Source organism: Echinops telfairi, unplaced genomic scaffold (assembly GCF_000313985.2).
Source record: "Echinops telfairi isolate 266 unplaced genomic scaffold, ASM31398v2 ScPeMD7_1957;HRSCAF=2489, whole genome shotgun sequence".
NCBI lineage: Eukaryota > Metazoa > Chordata > Mammalia > Afrosoricida > Tenrecidae > Echinops > Echinops telfairi.
In genome coordinates, this window is record NW_022105855.1 from 1,654,817 (window position 1) to 1,676,819 (window position 22,003).

Genomic DNA, 22,003 nt, shown 5'->3' on the forward strand with positions numbered 1-22,003 from the left:
TGACCCTCCCACCAAACTCTTTGAGGATAAGGGTCAGGTTGGTTTGGCTTGCCACCACATCCATCAAACCCAAACTCACTGCCATTGAGTTGATTCTGACTCATAATGACCTGTCGGATAGACTAGAACCCCGCCTGTGGGTTTCCAAGGCTGTGCATCTTTATGGGGCAGAAAGTCTCATCTCCCACGGAGCAGCCTGTGGGCTCACACTACTGATCTTGCAACTCACACCACATATCGCCCACTGACGTCACCAGGCCTCCTTCACTCTCTTCATAGCATTTAGCAAACTAAGCGGTTATGAATGATCAATAAATATGTGTGGATAAATGAGTGAATGATGTTAAATGTAATGTAACTAATAGCTTAAGAAAAAGACACCCCACTGCCACACACCCAATAGAACAGACTGGAACTCCTTCTCGGTGTTTCCAAGTGTGTAAACCTTTGCAAGAGCAGAGAGTCCCATCCTCCCCAGCAGAGGGGCTGGTGGGTTTAAACCAACCAACCCAAAGTCATAAATGCATTCACTTGCATACACATACATGTCTGAACAATATTTAGCATTACTACCACTGGTTAAATAAAAGCAGAGCAAAGTTAGTATCAAATAGTATGTCATTTGTATTTACATATCATAAAATTTTTAAATAAGCATTAGAGAATAAAATTTAGACACGATTTTTCTCTACTGAACAGATGTACTGATGTGTTTCTAAATTCGTTTCAGTGGAATACATGAGCACAAGGCAAGGTGTACAGGTGGTACCCTTTGAGTCCTACTCATTCCCTTTTAAAGTCCATTCCACGTTAAGAACCCTAAAAGTACCCACAGATAGGTGATTGTGACTGCTCTGGATGATAATGCACCATTTAGCACCAGACAATTTTTCTTTAACCTTCATCCAAATAATAAACAGAATGGTTTTTAATCTCCAGTATAAAAATTAAATGCAATACTTTATTCTCTTCTTTCATCACAACGTTTAATTCCATTGCTGTTTCGGAACTGTGAAAAGGAACAGGATCTTTCCTCCCAGAGCTTTTCCCTCCAGCTTCTGCTGGTCTTCTGGAGAAGAAAGACGGTGCTCTGAGAGCAAAGGAAGATGCGACAGTCTAATGAGATCTCACCCGAACTAGTTCCATAGTGCTCCCTCCTCCTCCGGGTGGGACCATGCTGGGAACGTTCAGAAGAGAGAAGTTCTTTGCCTATCAGGAAAAAGATCTTAACACTTTGGCATGAGCACAATTTAAATGGGATGCAGATGCCTCTGGAATTGTCTGATTCTGTAAGAAAAAGTTTCTTTAGCGTTGACCACACTTTTTACAACTGTGTAGAGATGAAAGTCAACCTATAGAAAGCTGATAGCAATGCAAATAACTCTTGCAGCTCACCAGGTACAGAACTTCTGGTCCCTGCAAGTTCATCTGAATAACTGGCAAAAAGAATTCATTTCCAAGATGGCTTCTCTTTTCACATGCATGAGGTCAGTTGGCAAGCATGCCATGACCAGAGGTCTACATATGATCTCTCTGTGTGGCTCACAATGCTTAGAGCATGCCAGCTATGCCTCCAGAGGGCACCGAGAGGCCAGGTATTCCAGGAGACCCAGCAGAAGCTGCTCAGTCAGCATGTTTTGATGACTTAGGCTTGGAATTCATGCATCATCACGCACAGCACCTTTTACTGGTTACAAGGGAGTCACTGAGGTCAGTCTAAGTTCAAGTGGAGGGGGGCTTGCCCTCACTTCTTGATGGGAGCAATTTCCAGTTACTGCAATCATCTTTTAAAACTGCCATCCTCTGGGATTCTTAAATCTATCTGACATATTAAAATCAATCCCATGTTCTCCCGTGATTTAATTTCCAGTTAAGAATGTAAAAAATAAATGTAAGTGTGTACTTTTGTTATACAAATATCAGATCCAAAAATATTTGCTAAATGGTATGGGTTTTCAATGCAAAACAACCCTCTCAGTATTATTTCTGAGTGGATGCTTCATGTTAAGCCCAGCGCTTTCCTTCATGGTAACCAGGACCTTGGCTAAGGAGGATCTGATAATTTTCACCATCTGAACAAAATATTCCTAAGTTTTTCCCACAGGTATCTCATTTGATTTCAACAGATTCATGGGGTTCAGTTAAATTCCTTTAGGTAGCAGAGATTCATAGTGGTGGATAAAGCATTCTTAATAACTTAACAAGTTGGAATAACTCTGCCACATTTATTGCCCATGGTTGTAATTTCTTTATATTTCCTCCAGCTTATATTGAATCAATAATGTACTTTTCAACTGAGAGACTATATCTAACCCAGTGGTATAATTAAATTTAAACAATCAGTCCTCTGTAAAATTGGCTTGATCTGACTAAAACGATTGGCAACTTGAAACATCAGTGTTTTTATCAAGTTGAATCACAAATTCTATGGCAGGCTGTAAACTTGAAACATCAGTGTTTTTATCAAGTTGAATCACAAATTCTATGGCAGGCTGTAACTGCATTAAAGAAAAACAAACGTGCTTCTCTGCGATCTGCAGTGTCCAGCTCTCAGGAGCTGTCATGGTGTCCTCAGGGCGTTATTGTTAACTTAGCAGGTGATCTATCGTTTTACCATCAAGATTCATGTGCTCCTTGCTATACATCCTGGAAGAACATGTTTTTACAGCTGTGTGAGCAGTTTTCTTTTGCTCCCTTTCTATATGCTACCAACTGCATGAGAATAAAGCCGGACAACTAAGAAATTGTTGATAAATTTGGGAACACTGAAGAGCTTTCTTGACGGTATATCATGCTTTTTTCCCCAGATGTGCTTCTAATTTTGAAAGCTTCTAAGAATACATTTGTAAGGATACTAATATAAATAATACACGGGGTCTGCCATTTTGGGGAGGCTTTCAGAGTTTGTATAATCAACTTTACATAATCTTCATTAAACGTCTTGCACTTAGTGTTCTCTTCCTTTAGACTGTGACTTCAATAAAATCAAATTTTATTAGAATCTACGTTTTTCTCAATCCTGTCAGGTTTCCACTTCAGATCCAGTAGATGAACTTGAAGATGGTTCTATTTTTCACATCATCCATTTTCATCTTGTAATAATTAAGCTAGGAGCTCTGGTGGTGCTGCTGTAGGTTAGGCAGGGGGCTGCTATCACAAGGTCACTGGTTTCAAACCCATTCGGCACTTCTCAGGGGAGAGATGAGGCTCTTTGCACCCACAATGATTTGCTGCCTCAGAAAAGCTGTATGGGGTTGCCATGAATCAGATTGGGCTTAATAGCAGTGGGTTTGGGTTTTGTTGTTTGGGGGTTTCTTTAACTAATAAAACAGTCCAGTGTAAGAACAAGTTATGCTCAACAAACAAACAAAAAGGTTTCCATCCATTCACATCCAACTCATATAGACTGGAGGACAGAACAGAATCACCCCATGAAGTTTTCAAGGCTGTAAATCTCTCTCTCTTGCCGATGCCTTGATTGGCAGCTGAGTGTGTTAACAACTGTGCTTCCCAGGCAAAATGTTATCAGAATCATAGACTGGACAAAGGACTATCAGATTGCTACTTTCCAGAAACTACCCTGGCCATTCAGATAAGACAGTCACTTAGGGGTCTTGACTATTTACTGACTCAAATAAAGTTTTCTAAGACTTCAAAACCAAGTGCACATTCTCAACGTTTGCCACACAGTCCTCAAGAGTGTCCGAGTGGAATTGTGTGGCACAGGCTTTGCAGTGGCTGGTGTGGTGGACTGGGATTGCCGGGCTTTTCTTCCAAGGCTCCTCTGGGTGGACCCAGACCGCCAACCCTTCCGTTAGCAACCCAACACATTCATGCTGATATCTATCACTCAGGGGACCCACATCTTATATTAGTGCACAATTAAACTGGAGTGTTAGCACTCCAGTTACAGAACTGGTCAAATAACCACCACATACCAGAAACTCAAATCAGATGCTCGAGGTCACCTACAAATTTTTTTTAATAAATCATCTTATTGGGGGCTTGTACAACTCTTATCACAATCCATACATCCATCCACTGTATCAAGCACATTTGTACATTTGTTGCCATTATCATTCTCAAAACATTTGCTTTCTACTGGAACCCTTGGTTTCAGCTCATTTTCTCCTCCCTCCCCCACCCTCCCTTCTTCACAGGCCTTGATAATTTATATAAATTATTATTTTTCCACGTCTTACACTGTCTGATATCTCCCTTTACCCACTTTTCTGTTGTCCATTCCCCTGGGAGGGGGTCATATGTAGATCATTGTGATTGGTTCCTCCTTTCTTCCCCACCTTCCCCTTCCCCTCCTGGTATTGCTACTCTTATTATTGGTCCTGAGGGAGTTATCTGTCCTGGATTCGCTGTGTTTCCAGCTCTTATCTGTACCCATATCCATACTCTGGTCTAGCCAGATTTGTAAGGTAGAATTGGGGTCATGATAGTGGCGGGGAGGAAGCATTAAAGAACTAGAGGAAAGTTGTGTGTTTCATTGGTGCTACTGCACCCTGACTGGCTCATCTCTTCCTCGTGACCCTTCTGTAAGGGGATGTCCTGTTGCCTACAGATGGGCTTTGGTTCTCCACTCCACACTCCCCCTCATTCACAATATGATTTTTTGTTCTTTGATGATTACCTACAAATTCTGCAGGACCTCATGGGTTATGCTAATCACAATCATCAATTCAAACCCATCAACTACTCTGAGAGGAAAAGGAGGCTTTCTGCTTCCATAAAGATGTACAGAAGCCCACAAAGGCAGGTCTACTGTCTTCATAGGGTCGCTATGAGTCAGAATTGGCTCAATGACAGTGAGTGATTGCAAAATGAAAATGCAGGAGCCCGGCTTGAGCTAGGTCAGAGAAACAGCTACCCCTTCCCAGGGTCCACCGTGCCAACCTTTGGATGGATGACCCCAGGAATCATAGGCAGAAAGGGGGTGTCTAAGTGACCTAGGGCCCCAGTCCCATGGAGTGGGTGACTTACCATGTATCCCAGGGCAGAGCTGCACAGGAGCTGAGGCTCCAGAGCCCTAGCACATGCTCCATTGTCCCATCCAATTGCACTTGCAGAATACAATTTTTAAAATAAAATGGTTGAGGACTTGGAAGTGGTGACCACAGAGCACTGGATTTCCGGCAGGGCACTCCTCTGAGTGTGGAGCTGCATGAAGCTTCCCTGGTTGTCCAACCAGGAAACCAGCCACCCTGGAGATGACAGTAAACCACAACGTGAACGATGGCCCACTTCTGGACCCAAGCAGCCTGCTCTCATGGTCAGTTGTAACAGCTGCAGGACTATCTGATGCAATAAGCTTTTGATTAAAATTAGTATTTTTTTAAAAACAGGGCATTGTGACACACTCTCATATTCTACTTTTCTTTTCTTTGAAAGTCACAACCCACTAAACACTGCCAGTTATTATACTATACCTACTTCCAAAAGTGCTTCCTTATTGATACAACTTGGACTCTCACTGGAAGTATCAAGGAGGTACAAACTTCCAATGCTCTTACCTACAAACCAAAAGGTTTGAGGCCACCCAGAGGCATCTTAGAAGAAAGAATAGCTGCTGAGGCTGCCTGTGGAACACCGAAACCTCGTGGGATTTGACATCTTGGTTTGGAGGTTTGGGGTCATGTTATTATGGGACATTCTGTTCAGTGGCCTAACAACGTGTTTAATGCTTCTGTTCTACCATCTAGTTTGATAAATCATGCCTGGGGTCTTCCAAGCTTTGAAGAAACCATCCAAAGCACAATAATTGGTCTCAATTTCCTGGAGCAACAGAGGGAAAATGAGAATGAGAAATAAGAGGAAGACGTGGGAGATGTAGGTAACTGCCTCCATCAACAAGCAAATCCTTAGTCAGGAGATCAGAAATACCAGATAGAACCCAGCTTTTAGCCAATGAGTTCCGAGAAGAATCTTGATCAAAATGGGGAAATGTAAAACAGAAGTATCAAGCGATCATGAATTCTTGATTTCCTGGAGACATGAAGGTTGGATGAACCCCTAATGTTGCTGCCTTAAAATAATTTTTAAACCTTGAACCAAGTCTATCCCCTAACATCTGACCATGGGCCACAAATGTGACTAGCCTTGCTAACACGCAGAATGCCGTGGAAAGTGGATTGTTGCAAGTGCAGTTAGGTTACAATTCAGCAGTCCATCATTTGATCTACCTTATGAGCCACTTAAGTTAGCGCTAGTTTTTAATATTTTCTGCTTTCTTTTTGATTGAAGTTTTTATCTGTTTTACTTATTCTTGTTATTTTGTTGTCGTTTGTGTTTTAATGTTTTTCTATATATGAAATTCAGTACAGGGAAATCTATAGCGCTAATAACTGGAGTAATGATTCCTTGGGGATATGGCAAGGAAGGTTGGGCGCAATGAGCTAATAACTATGAGTGCAAGATGACAGAAAATGTGCTAAAATTGATGGTGGTGATGATTGTACCACTCTTCCTGATGTGATTGAACTATTGATTGTATGGTATGTGACTTATATGCCAATAAGACTGGGCAGGGAGAAATTGACACATTTATATAAGGGCAATGAAATGAATTTTTTTTTTTGCTAAAACAAACATAATATTCTTTGTACATAATTTGCTTTTATAATATAAATCATTTTTGTTTTTAAAAAAGTGGGATAGGAGCAGAAACACTGAGCAGGCATCCAGCAACCCTGGCTGTCTCCTCTAACACTCTCTGACTTTGGGTAGAGCCCTTCGTGTCTCTGAGCCTCTGATTCCTTGTTATTAAATTCCTCATATCAGACTACTGGCTTCCATGTTATTAATTATTAATGACAGGGTTAGTCTGGGTGACCTCTCACACCCCTCCAGCTCGGTTCTAGGATTGGAAAACAACGCCAAAAGGTGTTTGGCAGAGGACCTTTGGCATCTGGACTCTTTTATCTCCGTGTTTAATGAACCCATTGTAATCGATGCATTTTGATTCATCAAAGCCATTCCCGAGCTGTTTGGCTGATGCCGGTGCCACATGAAAGGGAGAAAGAAATGGGGGGTGAGTCATTTGGATTTGCAAAGGGGGCCCTCATTTCCTTAAGGACTAGCAATAGATGGGTTAATTCCATAACCCCAGATTTTAAAATAACAATAATTAATACCTGGGACAAATTCTTTTATGTAAGGTGCTCAAAGGGCTTTGTGGTAATTAACCCATTAATTTACCTGCCTCAAGCCATCGCGAGGGCCAGGTAGAACTCTCCTTAGAAGACTAACCAAAGGAAAACATTACAACATTGAAAGCAGACTGTGTCTAAACAGCCTGAAGGGGGCCCACGGGGATTCCTTTCTTCCTTCATGGGGGTGGGTCACTCGAAAGAGTTATCCTGGAAAAATTAAATGGGGAATTCTCCTATTGTTCTACGGGCAGCAGTTTAACCACTCACTAGGCTTCCTGGGTGAACCCTCATGGATGTCTCTTGTGTCATCTGGAAAACCCTTTGGCAGCAGTATAACCACTCACTAGGCTTCCTGGGTGAACCCTCATGGATGTCTCTTTGTGTCATCCGGAAAACCCTTTTTACCCTTAGTTTCAACTTTTGATGGGTCTGCATGGTTTTAGACAAACTTTAACTCTGCCAGAGCAAACAAAGGGGAAGATTCTTGTCCTTAGAGTTTTCTACTCTCAAAGGAGAAAATGGGCTTTTTAAAAGTTAGAGAATCTCTCAAGATAGAGCACCCCTTGAATCTGTTGAGGGTTTATGAAGTTCCTGACTTAGTTGCAGGTGATTTCCATGAGAAGGCATGTCGAAAGACCATACTACCAAAAAGAACCTTCCACAAAGGCCAGGGATTCTACCATTAGAATCATCCGGTCAATCCATCCATCCATTCATCACTTAAGAAGTTCCCTGCACGGGCCCAGGTGCTCTGGGAGCAAGGATGTGGGGCCTGACCCCCAGACAGTGGTAAATCTCATCAGGAAATGCAGTTCATACAAATAAAATAGCAGGGAATGATTCAGGATAGAAAATAAATTTCTTGTAAATTTAATTAGGGCCGGCCCTAAGTGTTCTAGGGTTCATGATCAGTGAGACCAGCGTGAACAGGGAAAACGTCTCAGAAGACATAAGAAATAGGGACTGCCTTGAAGCTGTGTTATATGCCTTTCTGTCTTTCGGTATATGAAACCCAGGATTGATGAGCCTATAGGGACAGCAAGTAGGATAAGGGGTTGTTGGGGAGGAGGGTATAGTGGTAGGGAGAGGGGAAAAGGGAAACGTTGTCAAGGAGTCCATGTAGAAAAACAAAGGTTGGAAATTGACTGTGGTAGCAATTGTACAATTCCACTTGATGTGATTGAAATATGGAATGATATGTTCTATGTATTAAATACTCTCAACTAATTTTTTAAAATGAGCAATTTACCTTTAAATAAAAATAAGTAAGAATGTAAAAAAATGAAAGAAAAATAAGAAGTGGAGGCTATATTTAGGTGGGTAAACAGGATAGATGGAAATTAAGCAAAAGGCACTTCAGTAGAGGGAAACATCTTTAAAAAGGCAAGTAGGTAGGCGCTTGTTTCTTTGTGAGACCAAGGAGGTCTAAGCGGGCCTGCAGATCTGAAAGAAAGAAAGGTCGGATGGGAAAAGTAAGGCTCGATCCTGAAGCATGCTGAAACCAGACTACTATGGTTACAGTGCAGTGTTCCGGTCTTCGACGTCCACTGCGGAAATACAAATGTCCAGGAAGAGAACCGAGGAGCGAATTTGGGAGAGCAGTTGGCATTACCCAGACACTGACCTGGGATCCTTGGTACTAAGCTCCCCTTGAATTGTGAGTTCTTTCATCTGGAAACCTAGAACTGTCCTGTCAAATGAGAGCCAGGCGAGCGCATTCTGGTGGAGGTGAGGCAGGCAAGGCCAGAGGGGGATGATGGGCAAAGCCCGGGGAGTGCCAGAAAGGACTGGTCCATTAGGGGCCCACGCGTGATCAACAGATGGCATCTGCAGAAGGATTCCCCAAAGAGAAGTCAAGTGGAATTTCTTTTGTGGAGAATTTATAATGTTGTCCACTGTTGACTGTTTTCATGCATGTCATCATTTCTGTGGGCCTGCGAAGAGCCCTGTTGGGGTAGTGGGTTAGAAGCCGGGCTGCTCTACGAACGGTAAGGAGGAAGATCAGACTTCTCCTCGACAGTCTCAGAAACCCACCGGGACACAACTCTATCTTGTGCTTAGGTTCAATGTGAATCTGGATCAACTCGATGGCAGTGAATTTTGAATCTTTCGTGGGCCAATAAGATTCTTATTCGTTTGTTCAACTAGATACGCTTTGGGATCCCACACTGAAAACCCAGATGTGGGCAAGTGTCTAGAGATGGCTTCTCTAGAGAGTGTGTCAGAAAAAGAGAGACGTGTCCGTAAATGAGGCCACATGGAGGCCTGTGGTCGCTTCCGGAGCTCCTGAAGAATACAGGGAATACAGAGTCCCTAAATTCATAGCCTTTCAGAACCCTGAGGCCAAGGGGCCTCTGGGTAGCAAAAGAATGGGGAAAAACACAATTGTTCTCAGCAAAAACTACCTGTAGAAAAGTGGCTGAGAAACTGGAATAGGTGTGTCTTTCTGTCCTTCCGGTTCTTTTTATAGGGGCAGGAGGAACGTGAGTGAGGGCCTGTCCGTCTTCCGCCCATCTGGGGAGAGATTAAAGAAGCTGACGCTGTCTCCTCCTTACTCATTGGCAGTCACAGCCTCGCCGACAGTGCAGCTCCGCGGCCAGAGTGGACACAGAGGAGGTAAGTCGGAGGCCAGGGCCGTGCCCTCAGCCACAGAGCTGGATCAGTCCTGGCTTGAGAAGAAGCGGGGGGAGGGGGGGGGGCTCCAGGGTCTATGTGGGATGTGTTCCCAGACTCCTCAGTTCAAGTCAAAAACTTCGTGGTTAAATGGTCCAAGAAGTTATTTGAGGTTTTCTATAGTGCTTTGATTTACAAAGAGTAGGTGCCTGATACTCCCCTTCTTGCACTGAGAAGACTTGAACTGAATGAAAAGAAGCGACCGTCACAAAAGTGACTGAGAATAATCACCTGCCTGTGTCCTTCAAGCCGTGCAGCAGTGTCTAAAATGACCCAATGGTCCATCAGATGGCACCTCTTATACGGGCGCCTGATTTCCATCCTTCATAGCAGCATTGGGATGTTCTTTTTATGGAAAAGATTCGGCACTCGCCTGTCCAAATCCTGGGTGGAAACTGACGCAGACAGGGACGGGTTGTCTAGAGCTTCCGAGAGGAGCTGCTGCTTCTTTTCCCAGCGAAAGGATGGAGCTCAGCTAGTTTGGAACGTTCTTAGTCATTTTCCAATGTCCTCTACCGACTTTCCTTCCCCAAGAGTTGTAGTTTGGGGTGAAACAGGTGTGACAGATGGGAGTTCTGGCGGCACCGTGGTTGAAGCACTTGGCTGTGCACCAAAAGGCAGCGGTTCGAGGCCACCGGCCACTCTGCAGGAGAACGCGGTGACAATCTGCTTCTTGGTGACCGCCGCACCGGGCAGTTCCCCACCCTTCTCTTGGGTTGCTAGGAGCCGCCGCCATCTCTAGAGGAGCGGGTTTTCATATAGGACCGCGTTCCCGTCCCTTCGGACCATGTTCATAGAGACTTTTGTGTTGTTGTGGGGGCTGCTGTGTTCTCTAGGGAAGCAAACAAACAACAGCTCTCTCCATTGTGCTGCTAACAGTTTGAGGAAAGTCGTTTTTCTCAATTTGCCCCAGAGGTCCTTCATTTGGAATGCGAGCCATGAAAGGGTCCTGCCCAGGGCGGCTCAAAGGTGTTCACGGACGTGAATATAAAGTGCTAAGTGTGTCTCACCTTTTTTGTTCCTATAGGGGATCCGAAGACCATTCTCTTGGGGGCCACCTAGAAGTCACCATGTATGAGGACTGCATTGATTCCACTGGGGACTTTTACCTCCTCTGTGACACCGAGGGGCCCTGGGCCATTGTGCTGGAGGCCCTGGCAGCCGTCGGCATAGCGGTTACGATTTTGCTGCTCTTGGCATTTCTGTTCCTCATGCGGAAGGTTCAAGACTGCAGCCAGTGGAATGTCCTCCCCACCCAGTTCCTCTTCCTCCTGGGCGTGCTGGGGCTTTTCGGCCTGGCGTTTGCCTTCATCGCCCCGCTCAATGATCAGACTGCCCCTGTACGCTACTTTCTCTTTGGGGTACTTTTTGCTCTCTGTTTCTCGTGTCTCTTGGCGCATGCCTCCAACCTGGTGAAGCTTGTCCGAGGGAGAGTCTCCTTCACGTGGACAACACTCCTGTGCATTGCTATTGGTTGCAGCCTGTTGCAGACGATCATTGCCATTGAATACGTGACTCTCATGATGTCCCGATGCATGATGTTCAAGTATCTGACGCCCTATCAGCTCAACGTGGACTTTGTCGTCCTCCTGGTCTACGTGCTCTTCCTGATGGCCCTCGCGTTCTTTGTCTCCAGTGCCACCTTCTGTGGCCCGTGTGACAACTGGAAGCAGCATGGAAGGATCATCTTTGTGACTGTGCTCATCTCCATCATTATCTGGATCGTGTGGATCGCCATGCTCCTGAGAGGCAACCCGCAGTTCCAGCAGCAGCCCAAGTGCGACGACCCGGTCATCTGCATTGCTCTGATCACCAATGCCTGGGTTTTCCTGCTTCTGTACATCGTTCCTGAGCTCTGCATCCTCTACAGGTCATGCCAGCAGGATTGCCCTGTACAAAGCAGCGCCTGCCCAGTGCCAGTCTACCAACGCAGCTTCAGAGCAGAGAACCAAGAGCTCTCGAGAGGTACTTCCCCGGGGGCTTCGGGGAACAGCAAGGTTCCCCTGTGGGAGGAACAGGAGGGAAATGGGCCGTCAGATGAGCTCAGAAGGAACAGAAAGGGAATGGGTCAGATTTTCAGTAGGTGGCTTAGTAGTTCAGGCATGGAGGTGGAAAAGCTGGGAACCAAGAGTAGACTTCTTATGCAAAATTCGTTTCTTCCAAAATGCAGAGCTATATGGGGAGGGACTAAACCAGGAGTGAATCAAAAGCTCTAGGTCAGGAGGGTATGGCTCTGAGTGCCCCGGCTGGGTAAAGCACCACTATAAAATGTGTTCACCAGCCACAAACGAGGCTTGGCCTGTGCAATTACAGGCCATACAGTGATTGCGTCCAGCTGCTTTGGCCTATAGTGCGATGTCACTGCTGGCAACAGCAAGGGGCCTTCTAAAAAGTAAGGCTCAAAGCTAATTTACCAAAATAGAATAATAAACTGGTTCAGAGGGTTCAGTACTTCCTTAACATCACAAAACCCACTAGCTTCCAGATTTCTGCTTTTCAAACCCTGCGTGGCTTAAACCTCTCCGAGGGTCACAAAAAGTGGCAGGATTGCTGAGTTTCATTGTGACGCCCAAGTCAAGGTCCCGATACAGTCAGTAGCAGGCGTCAAACAGCTTCCTTGTGCGACATCTTCATAATAACTTCTGGGCCGTCTTTGGATCCTTATGTAAGACCCATCCACCTGACTACATTTTGTTAGTAGTAAGATACATTGTCCATGACAGCAAGGATGCTTGGCTCCCAGAACCTGGAAGAAATAGTGACTAATTGCAGTTTTCTGGAAATATGTCAAAACTCATTAATTCCTTTCTGAAACATCTGGCCTATTATTCATAACCCAATATCATAGTTTTGCATCAAATTTTGTGTCTTGATAGGCATCTGATTTCTCACAATTTAGTTCTAATGTGCAAAAATGATGTTATTTGATATAGTGTACAGAGCATATAATGTTCGCTAGACTCAAAAAAATTAATAGAAGCTTTCCTTTTAAGTACATGCACTTTTTTGAGCTGCAATTTATGGGTGATTACACATTCAAATTAAATCCTGTTCAGATAGATGCATCCATTAATTCGTTTCAGCTCAGTTGACCAAGAGTCAGAAATGATCACCATCCATGCTACCCATAAAAGCTTTTAACTGCTTGCTGATGATGCATAATCAAGCCACGGAGGTTTGTGATCGAATTGCCGAGTCAATCTTTCTTGAAACTGGGTCTTCTAGTTCTCAGCAGGAGATGGGCTAAAACTGCTTACATTCGTTTGGGTTTTATAAGTATGTTTTCATGCGACAAAAAAAGTCAGGGAGAGTTCTAGGAGTTTCATAACAAATTGATACACCTTAGGAATTGCAGTGACCAATATTCAGGTCCCCCAAATATTAGGGGAATGTTTGAAACTTAAGGCGTATCTATCTTTGAGAGCAAGGGCGTGGCAAAGTACAATTTTACATGATTTGTTTGGGACTATGCTTATTATCCAAGCATGGTTAGAAAAATACTACTCTGCAAATGGTAATCAATGCCAATGTGGCGAGGCAGCTGGTGAATATATATGTACGTATATGTTCTTGACTATACTATTATAGAGCTTTTATGTATACAATATATATTTTCTTTACAACACTCTTATATATAATAGTGTAGCTATATTATATATGTATACAAAATAGTGTAGTAAAGAACATGGATATTATTCTGAGATGAAGCAGAATCACCAGAAACTTAATCTCAGAAACTAGAACCAGAATTTAGGTAACCTGGGGAAAGTAAAATATAAAAAACTAGAAGCATGGATACAACTTAATAACAAGTACAAGTTTATACCTAAGTAGGGAAAACAGACAGGTCGTTACAGAATACTGAGAGTCAGGAAAGTATAGACATCAATAGCAATAACTTGAAACACCCTAGGGGTTTCCATAGGTCATGAACTGACAGTGGAAAAGCAGGTTGGCAGCGTCCTTGGCTATGTTTGCTCAAGAAACAAGCCCCCCCCACTCTCCCCCCATAAAAACCACCACTGACCAGTTGATTCCAACTCACAGCGACCTGCTGAACAGAGCAGAACTGCTGCTGTTAAGTTTCCGAGATGCTAAACCTTTACAGGAGCAGACAGGACAGCCTCACCTTTCTCCCTCAAAGAGGCTGGTGAGCTTGACCTGCCAACCCTGTAGTTAACAGCTTCATCCACTAGCCCCCAAGGGCTCCCATTCTCTATGGACAGGCAGGCGGTCAGCAAAAACAGACTGCTGCTGGACTCATCACGGCCCGTCTCTAAGGAGACTGCCCTTCCAGTTGTAGGGACCACTAATGCGAAGTGTGGAGAACGTAGGGAGGCGCTGCGGAAAGCCACCGAGATGATTAAAGCATCAGACCTATGTGGGCAGGTTAGGACCACGAGACCGCGGTGGCAGTTCTTAAATGCTCTGTACCTTTCTCCTAGCCCCAGTCTTTTATGTCTATTAGAAAGGCGCGGAGCGCTGAAGAAGGGGCCGCTCTGTATTCGGTACTAAACCATGACATTTTTCTTGGGGCCATGAAGAGCCCATTAGTCTTGTGATTCCTCTGGTTTATCGTTAGTCGGTCACCACTGGGCAATGGGAACCAGGCGCATTCGACTGAGAGAAAGCAAGGACCCGGTGAGCAGCAGGCAGCTTCACAGCTAGGAAGCCCTCTCGGAGTAGCTGCTGCCCTGGTGCTTTCTAACGCCAACTAAAAGTCATGGGGGCACTTGGACTCAAATCAAAGCTGGGGGGATTCAGATGAAAGATGAAAATAAGAGTTGGTCAGCACTGAAAGCGATCAGCAAAGGGGATTAAGGAACTCTTTCTCTGAGAGTCTCTAAAAGGAAGATTAAGCTTTATCTTTCTGAAGTGGTTTAAGGACTTAATTCCAAGATCCAAAAACATCTGGATGGAAAATTAAAATGCAACCAAGCAAGTCACTTCAGAACCTCAAACAAATGGCTGTAAATATTCCTTGCCCCATGCTAGAAATTTGTTCTCGAAAGACTATAGAGTAATTGAACTTTCAAAATCACTTGCTCTTTCAACCAAGTGTTTCAAATCTGGTATGATTGGCAGCGGTCCTCAGCATAAAAGAAAGAAAATACTTTCTTTTCATTATTGTCTATTTCATCTGCTTTCAATTTATTCAAATGTTGTTACATCCAGTTTGCTAAAAGCAAAGATCCATCTTTATTGGCAAGTTTCACATCGCTGCCTGTCATTTCGCACCCAGTATTTGAGTTTGGACAAGCTGGTGTGATTCCTTCTTAAAGTACTAGACAAATGCACTCACTGAGTCCACATCACATAAAAATGGGCCAATGAGGTGAGCCAAGAGAAAACTATTCACGGAGGCTTGCGCTGTTCTGGTTGTTTTCCTTGACATACCCACCTTTGGGTGAATGTAGGCTTTTTAGATAGGGCTCCATATTTTCCCCTCTCCAAGGCATCCACTTTATCTGAGGGAACCAAATTTGAATGGTCCCAAGCAGTACAGTATTTTTGTTGTTCTTCTTCAGTGAAAAAATCCCTCTGTCTGTCTGTCTGTCTGTCTGTCTCTCTCTCTCCCTGAAGAGTCATAAAGAGAGGAGTGAAATAAAGAGATAAAGCAGGGAAGATGACCTTGAGCCAAGGCACAATTCGGTTGATCAGCATGGGGCCAGGTAAAGCCAAGGGAGTGGTGTTAACACAGATTCCAGAAGCGTCAGCATAAGTAGGCACAGGGGGCCGTACAAAGAATAGTCTGGCCTCGCGTGCCGAGTCTGAGCCTCAGCTCTGCGTCTTGTGAACTCTGAGACCCAAACCAAGGTCCTCAGCCCCTGGGAGCCTCCGGCCCCTTGTCCCTGCCTCAGAATCAACTCCGTCCAAGGCAGTGAGTGAAACCTTCTCTCTCTATAAATGCACTTGCTGTTAGGTGCCATTAAGTCAGTTCCGACTCACAGCCGCCTGAGAACAACAGAGCCACACACTGCTCCCTCCTGCCCGATGCTCACAATTGCTCTTATGCTTGAGCCCACTGGCACAGCGACTGCGACAGTCCACCCCCGCACCCGTTGAGGACCTTCTTCTTTGGCACTGCCCCTCTACTTTACCAAGCCTGAAGTCCTTCTCCAGGTGTCAGTCTCTCCTGACCACATGTCCAAAGTGGGTGAGCTGAAGTCTTGCCATCCTGGCCGCTACAGAGCATTCTGGGCTGTACTTCTTTCAAGACCAATCTGTTCGCTCTCTTGGCAGTCCATGGTACTTTCAATATTCTTCACCAACCCATAGTTCAAACGCATTGACTTTTCTCCCGTCTTCTTTATTCAATGTCCGACTTTCACATGCATCTGAGGCTTGGTGATAGAAATGAAGTGGGAGGTCACATGATAGAATTTCGCAAGACCAACAACTTCTTCATCACAAATACCTTTTACAACCATACAAAAGGCAACTATACACATGGACTTCTCCAGAGGGAATACACCGAAACCAAACTGGCCACATCTATGGGAAGGGATGATGGAGATGCTCAGTACGAGCAGCTGAACCAGGCCACAGGCAGACTATGGGACAGACCATCAACTACTCATCCGTAAGTTCAAGTTGACGTTGAAGAAAATACAAACAATCCGTGAGTCACAATACGACTTTGAGTATATTCCACCCGAATTCGAAGAACATTTCAAGAAGAAAGTTGAAGCATTAAACACACATGACAGAAGACCCGATGAGCTGTGGGAGGACTCCAAGAACATCATACATGAAGGAAGCAAAAGGTGGTCATTAGAAAGACAGGAAAAAAAGAAACGGTAAAAGGGATGTCAGAAGCGACTCTGAAATTTGCTCTGAATCAGAGTAAAAACACTCACTGCCATTGAGTCGATTCTGCTCACAGAGACCTCATAGGACAGGCGAGAACTGCCCCTGTGGGTTTCTAAGACTGTAAGTCTTTAAGAAAGTAAGAAAACCTCACCTTTCTCTCACAGAGTGGCTGGTGGTTTCAAACTGCCAACCTTCTGCCTAGCAGCCCAACACGTAACCATTGTACCACCTGGTAGAATAACTAAGGCAAATGCCAGAAGTGATGAAGTCAAAGAGCTGAGCAGAAAGTTTCAAAGGGCCGCTCAAGAAGACAAGTAAAACACTATAATGAAATATGCTAAGGCCTGGAGTTAGAAAGCCAAAAAGGAAGAAGATACTCAGCATGCCTTAAACTGAAAGAAGTCAAGCCGTGGGTTGCAACACTGAAAGAGTCAATGGGCCAAATATTGAATGATGCAGGAAGCATCAGAGGAAGATGGAAAGAATACACAGAGTCGCTGTACCAGCATTCCACCCTTTCAGGAGGTGGCATATGAGCAAGAACCCGTGGTGCTGAAAGAAGTTCACACTGCACTGAAAGCATGAGCCAAAAACAAGTTTCCAGGAACCGATGGGATCCCAGTTGAAATGTTTCAACAAGCTGTGGAAGCACGAACTCACTTCTACCAGGAAATTTGGGAGCCAGGTATTGGGCCAAATGACTAGATGAGCTCCATCTCTGTCATCATTCCAAAGAAAAGTGACCCAACGGAATGCGCAAGCAATAGAAATACTACGGCCATGTGGTACATTCATAAACAATAAGCAGTGCTGTAAGAATTCATTGATTGCTTTAGTTTATGACCCGATCAGATGAAGCAAGCTGTTGAATGAGAACTGGTGACCAAGGGACCGGGTGTGAAGGATGAAACCAAAGATCCATGCATTCTGCCTTGGAGCAACAAAGAGCGTGTCATGTGTCCCAGACGCTAACCCCTCTCAAAGAGTGCGACAAGCATTAATCATAGCTGTACCAACACCAATAACAATCATAATTCACAGTAGGTAGCACAGGTGGTGCTTTCTATAAAGCCTAAGGGCTTTACATATATTAATTGATCTAATCAAAGCAATATTATGAAATAGATGTATTATTTTGATTATCATCTTCCTTCTTTTTAGTCCCATCAGGAAACAAAGGCAAAAAAAAAAACAAACAAACAGGTCAAGAACTTGGCCTTAGGCAGCACAGTTAACAAGCACGAGTGGAGCAGGCCTGCTCTAGGCTCATGAGTTCAAGATGATAGCCTCTGCCTGTAAACATAGGTTATGGCTATGCTTGTGATCATCAGAACAACGGATACGTATGGCCGGTGCCTGGCCTTAGAGATGAAGTGGCAGAAAAGGAGACACAGTTTCCATCTTCGTGGGGTTTACAGTCTGGCTGAGGAGACAGATTAAATAATTGTGTGTGTGTGTGTGTGTGTGTGCGCGCGCGCGCGCGCGCACTTGTTCTGTGATTCTATGACAGTAGAGAATTAACTTTAAGAATCCTTTTTTTATTATCTCCAGTTTTAAAATTTGAATCAGACTTTGTAGTGTATGGAGCCTAAAGGAAAACAGACAATCTAGTTCTGTCTTTTCGCTTTACTGACCGAGAGGGAAAGGTGGCAAGGTCACAGAGGTTATGCTGAGAGAGCAAGGACTGGCTGACTCAGGCCTAGTGCTCTTTCTCCAGAAAGTGATGACTTTTCCGCCTCTTCAATTATCAAAGACAGATGCTCTTCTCTTGAACAATCTACAACTTTCTGGTATAAGGTGACCAGAAGTCCCGCTTTTGGCAGGACAGTCCTGATTTTTAACAATTTGTCCTGTGTCCCATGGTGTTTTTAAAAAGGCCCAATTTTTGGAAAGAATGCACGACAAGCTAGGGTAGACGGTTTTCGGCTGCCATGTGGCTATTTCGCCAGGATATGAGTTTGATCAATGGTGTCCCACTTTACCAATGCTAAAATCTGGTCACCTTATTCTTGCAGTGCAGTGAATTGCTTTACATGACCCTTCTAGCCATCATCTTTGAAACGCCCACCATATGACAGGGTAGGACTATGCAAATGTGCCATGCTATGGCCCACCCAGGGGACTGGATAGCTTATTAATATTGTCAATGAGGCACATGGCATCCTTGAGGGAGTGGGACAATGTGAGTTGGACATGAGTGAGGGGATGGGTTAGTTCTGTCACTCTACTTGGCTTAAAATGTGCCGCCCTGGAGGCCTAAAGTGGGGACCGTCACTACTATCAAGAAAGAAAAACCACGAGTGGGTTATGTTCTTTGGACCCAAGAACCCTGTGCTGAACATCGTCCATCCAGGGCCAGAGAAGTATGACCCCAGAGATGGCGAGAAAGCAGCCGAGAAATGGCAGTGGCCGAGGCTGCAGTTCCAAGAGACCAGCAGGAGACCGCTGCGGCCTTTCTGTCTCCCACAGTCAGAGAGCCGAGAGCCTTTGCAGGAGGCATGCCGGCCCAGGGGGTGCTCTGAGGACTTACTGACAGAGTGAAAGAGCATCGTAACAGTTGAGGAACTGGGGCAGAGCCTGAGGTTCAGAAAGAGACTTACCCTGTTTCCCCGAAAATAAGACAGGGTCTTATATTAATTTTTGCTCCCAAAGATGCGCTAGGTCTTATTTTCAGGGGCTATCTTATTTTTCCATGAAGACGACTACGGTCCACATTTATTGTTTATTGTTTTATTAAAAGAGACCTCCTCGCACTTCCTGTCTGCTCAGGCTGCACTGCGGCCAACAATGAGCTGCCCGGCGGCGCCCACCGCTATGGTCCAGAGTTACGGTAGCTTCAAGGGGTCTTGGTTTGGGGAGGTCTTATTTTCGGGGGGATGCCTTATATTTCAGCGAGAGGCAAAACTGTAAGTCGGTCTTATTTTCGGGGGAAGTCTTACTTTCGGGGAAGCATGGTATCTATGGGTACAGTGGAGAAGAGGCTGTCCTGATTGAAAAACTGTGTCCTGAGTGCTCCTGAACCTGAATTATACATGACCTGTTGAAAGAAAAACCTCGCTGCCATCAAGTTGATTCTGCCTCATAGCGACCCTACAGGAAAGAGTAGAAAGCTTCGTCTTTCTCTTTCGCTGATACACCTCATGACTCTGACCATGGCCTGTGAGTGCTGTCACCATAGCAACGAAGCATCAAACCCAGCCGTGCAGCAGAAAGTGTCCCAGGAGGGACGATCATTGTCAGAATTGGTTAAAAAATTTTAAAGATTGGAGGGTAGGAGGCACATTTGACCTTTGCCTTAAAGGCATCAGCCTAGATCGGCTGATGCTACTGATTTTTATTTCTCTTCTCCCCTTGAAGTTTAGAGGAGGTCAAGCACCCGCCGCCACTAAAGCTCACGGTCTCTCATCGAGTCTTAAAACATTCTCAAATCGTTAGATTATAAAAACAACAGCAAAACACAGAATTCCTTTTTCATATCGTCTTTTTCTTTCCTCCGAGGGTCAAGCCAGTGAGAGTTCTCATTGTCCTCGTGTGCCATTTCCACGTGAATCTCTGTCACTAACTCAGCCCTTCCCTCCTTTGGCTTTCAGCCCGAGACAGTGAAGGCGCTGAGGAGGATGTAGCATTAACTGCCTATGGTACCCCCACTCAGCTGCAGGTAAATGTGCTCATCTACTTCCACCTGAGCAAGCATTCTTCCTCAGGGCCGCCTTCGGGCTTCATTTCCCCTGGTGTTGAGCCACCTGAGAGAGGAGAGGCAGGACAGGATTATGCCCACAGTGTGATGTGCTTGTGCCATCCAGATGTAAGCCACACCAGAGCACAGGAACAGAGGCAAGCCGCCCCAGCCCTCTGCCCCAGCCAGGAAACGATCTATGTTCAGGCAGGTGAACATCCCAGCAAAGGAAGGCAGCTTGACAGGTTGGTGTGAGTGTGAAGGGGAGCAGCAGGCTCCCGCTTTTTTTTGCCTTGGGGACAACAGGGAATTGTTAATATGCATGAACGTGGGATCTGTTTTTAGAATCGGTTGTCGACATGTATGTCCAGAGCCTCTCTGGCTGCCTCTCTGCGTCATTGTCTCGCATTGTCAGCAGCCCAGGCGGACCCAAGAAGCAAGCGAGGTCCGTCGTCATCCTCTGGATGCCCAGATGGGTGTGACGGTGACCATCCTTTCAGGCAAGAGCGCAGGGAACACTGAGGAACTGCACTGGAAGCAACTCACACTTGTGTCGCGGTGGCTTGCAGACGCGCACATCCGGCGGCGCAGAGTACCAAACTGAGACACTGGCTCCTGCCCTAGGGGACCAAAAGTAACTGCAGTCTAAGAGCGCGAGTCGTGCTCAGACTGTTTCTTCTATGAACTCCACGAGACAGCCCTAACTAGGCAGATCCCTCGGGCACAGTACCTAGGACCTGGCCTTTTCCTGGAATGACCTGTGCATGCATGTGCAACTATGTCACGGGATCGGCCCTCGGGGAGGCGCTGACACGGGAGAAGACTCGTTCTTGTCCACTCCCTGCAGCTCTTGGGTTCATTCTGCACATCCAGCGGCCTGCCTGCTATTGCAGGGCCTTACTGGCTGAGGGAAAGCAGGCTCAGTAAAGAAGCGCCGCTGTGAGTAGGCTCAATATTTTCTTGGTGTTGTTTACTGACCAAAGATGAGATTGTTTCAGACAGTTCTGGAGGGGTCACCGCTTACGTTGGCTCAGACCGTTGACAGCGTATTTCCTTCCTTTCCAGGCTGTTGACCCCACACAAGAGGGTTTACTCCCACGGGCTAAACTGAGCCCCCAGCAAGATGCAGGCGTGTAAAGTCCACGGACAGCACGAGTGGTGAAATCCCAGAAGATGATCCTGGTAGTGCAACCCAGACGAGCCCCTGAGGATCCCAGACCACCACCTCATCTTTCTTCCTGCTTCCTCGCCTCTCCACCCATCAGGACGCTTCCTCACACGACTGCTCTTTCAAGTATAATTACAATCTTGCTGGCCACCCTGCCTTGACGGTGTCTCTTTCTTCATTCGCGTAACTGAAAACTGTCTAGCAATGCAAGAAGTTGGTGCCTCGCACTAACCAAATGACCCTGGGATAAAAAAAATCGGGGTCAGGACAAAAGTCAGTAGCAACATGCGACTGACTCACTCCTCTAGACCGTTTTTTGTGGTTGTTGTTTTTAAATCATTTTATTGGGGGCTCGTACAATTCTTATCACAATCCATACATCCATCCACTGGGTCAAGCACATTTGTACATTTGTTGCCATCATCATTCTCAAAACATTTGCTTTCTACTTGAGCCCTTAATATCAGCTTCTCATTTCTTCTCTTCCCTCTCCTACCCTCCCTCCCTCATGAA

At 45.3% G+C, this 22,003-nt stretch overlaps 1 protein-coding gene across 1 annotated transcript; it reads left to right on the forward strand.

Annotated features, from left to right (window-relative positions):
* Nucleotides 1–10,903: 10,903 nt before the first annotated feature.
* Nucleotides 10,904–21,459, forward strand: GPRC5D (G protein-coupled receptor class C group 5 member D). Its single transcript, XM_004716222.1, has 3 exons — nt 10,904–11,798; nt 20,237–20,304; nt 21,388–21,459. Exons 1-3 carry the CDS (start codon nt 10,904–10,906, stop codon nt 21,457–21,459), a joined length of 1,035 nt encoding a protein of 344 aa, XP_004716279.1.
* Nucleotides 21,460–22,003: the final 544 nt, after the last annotated feature.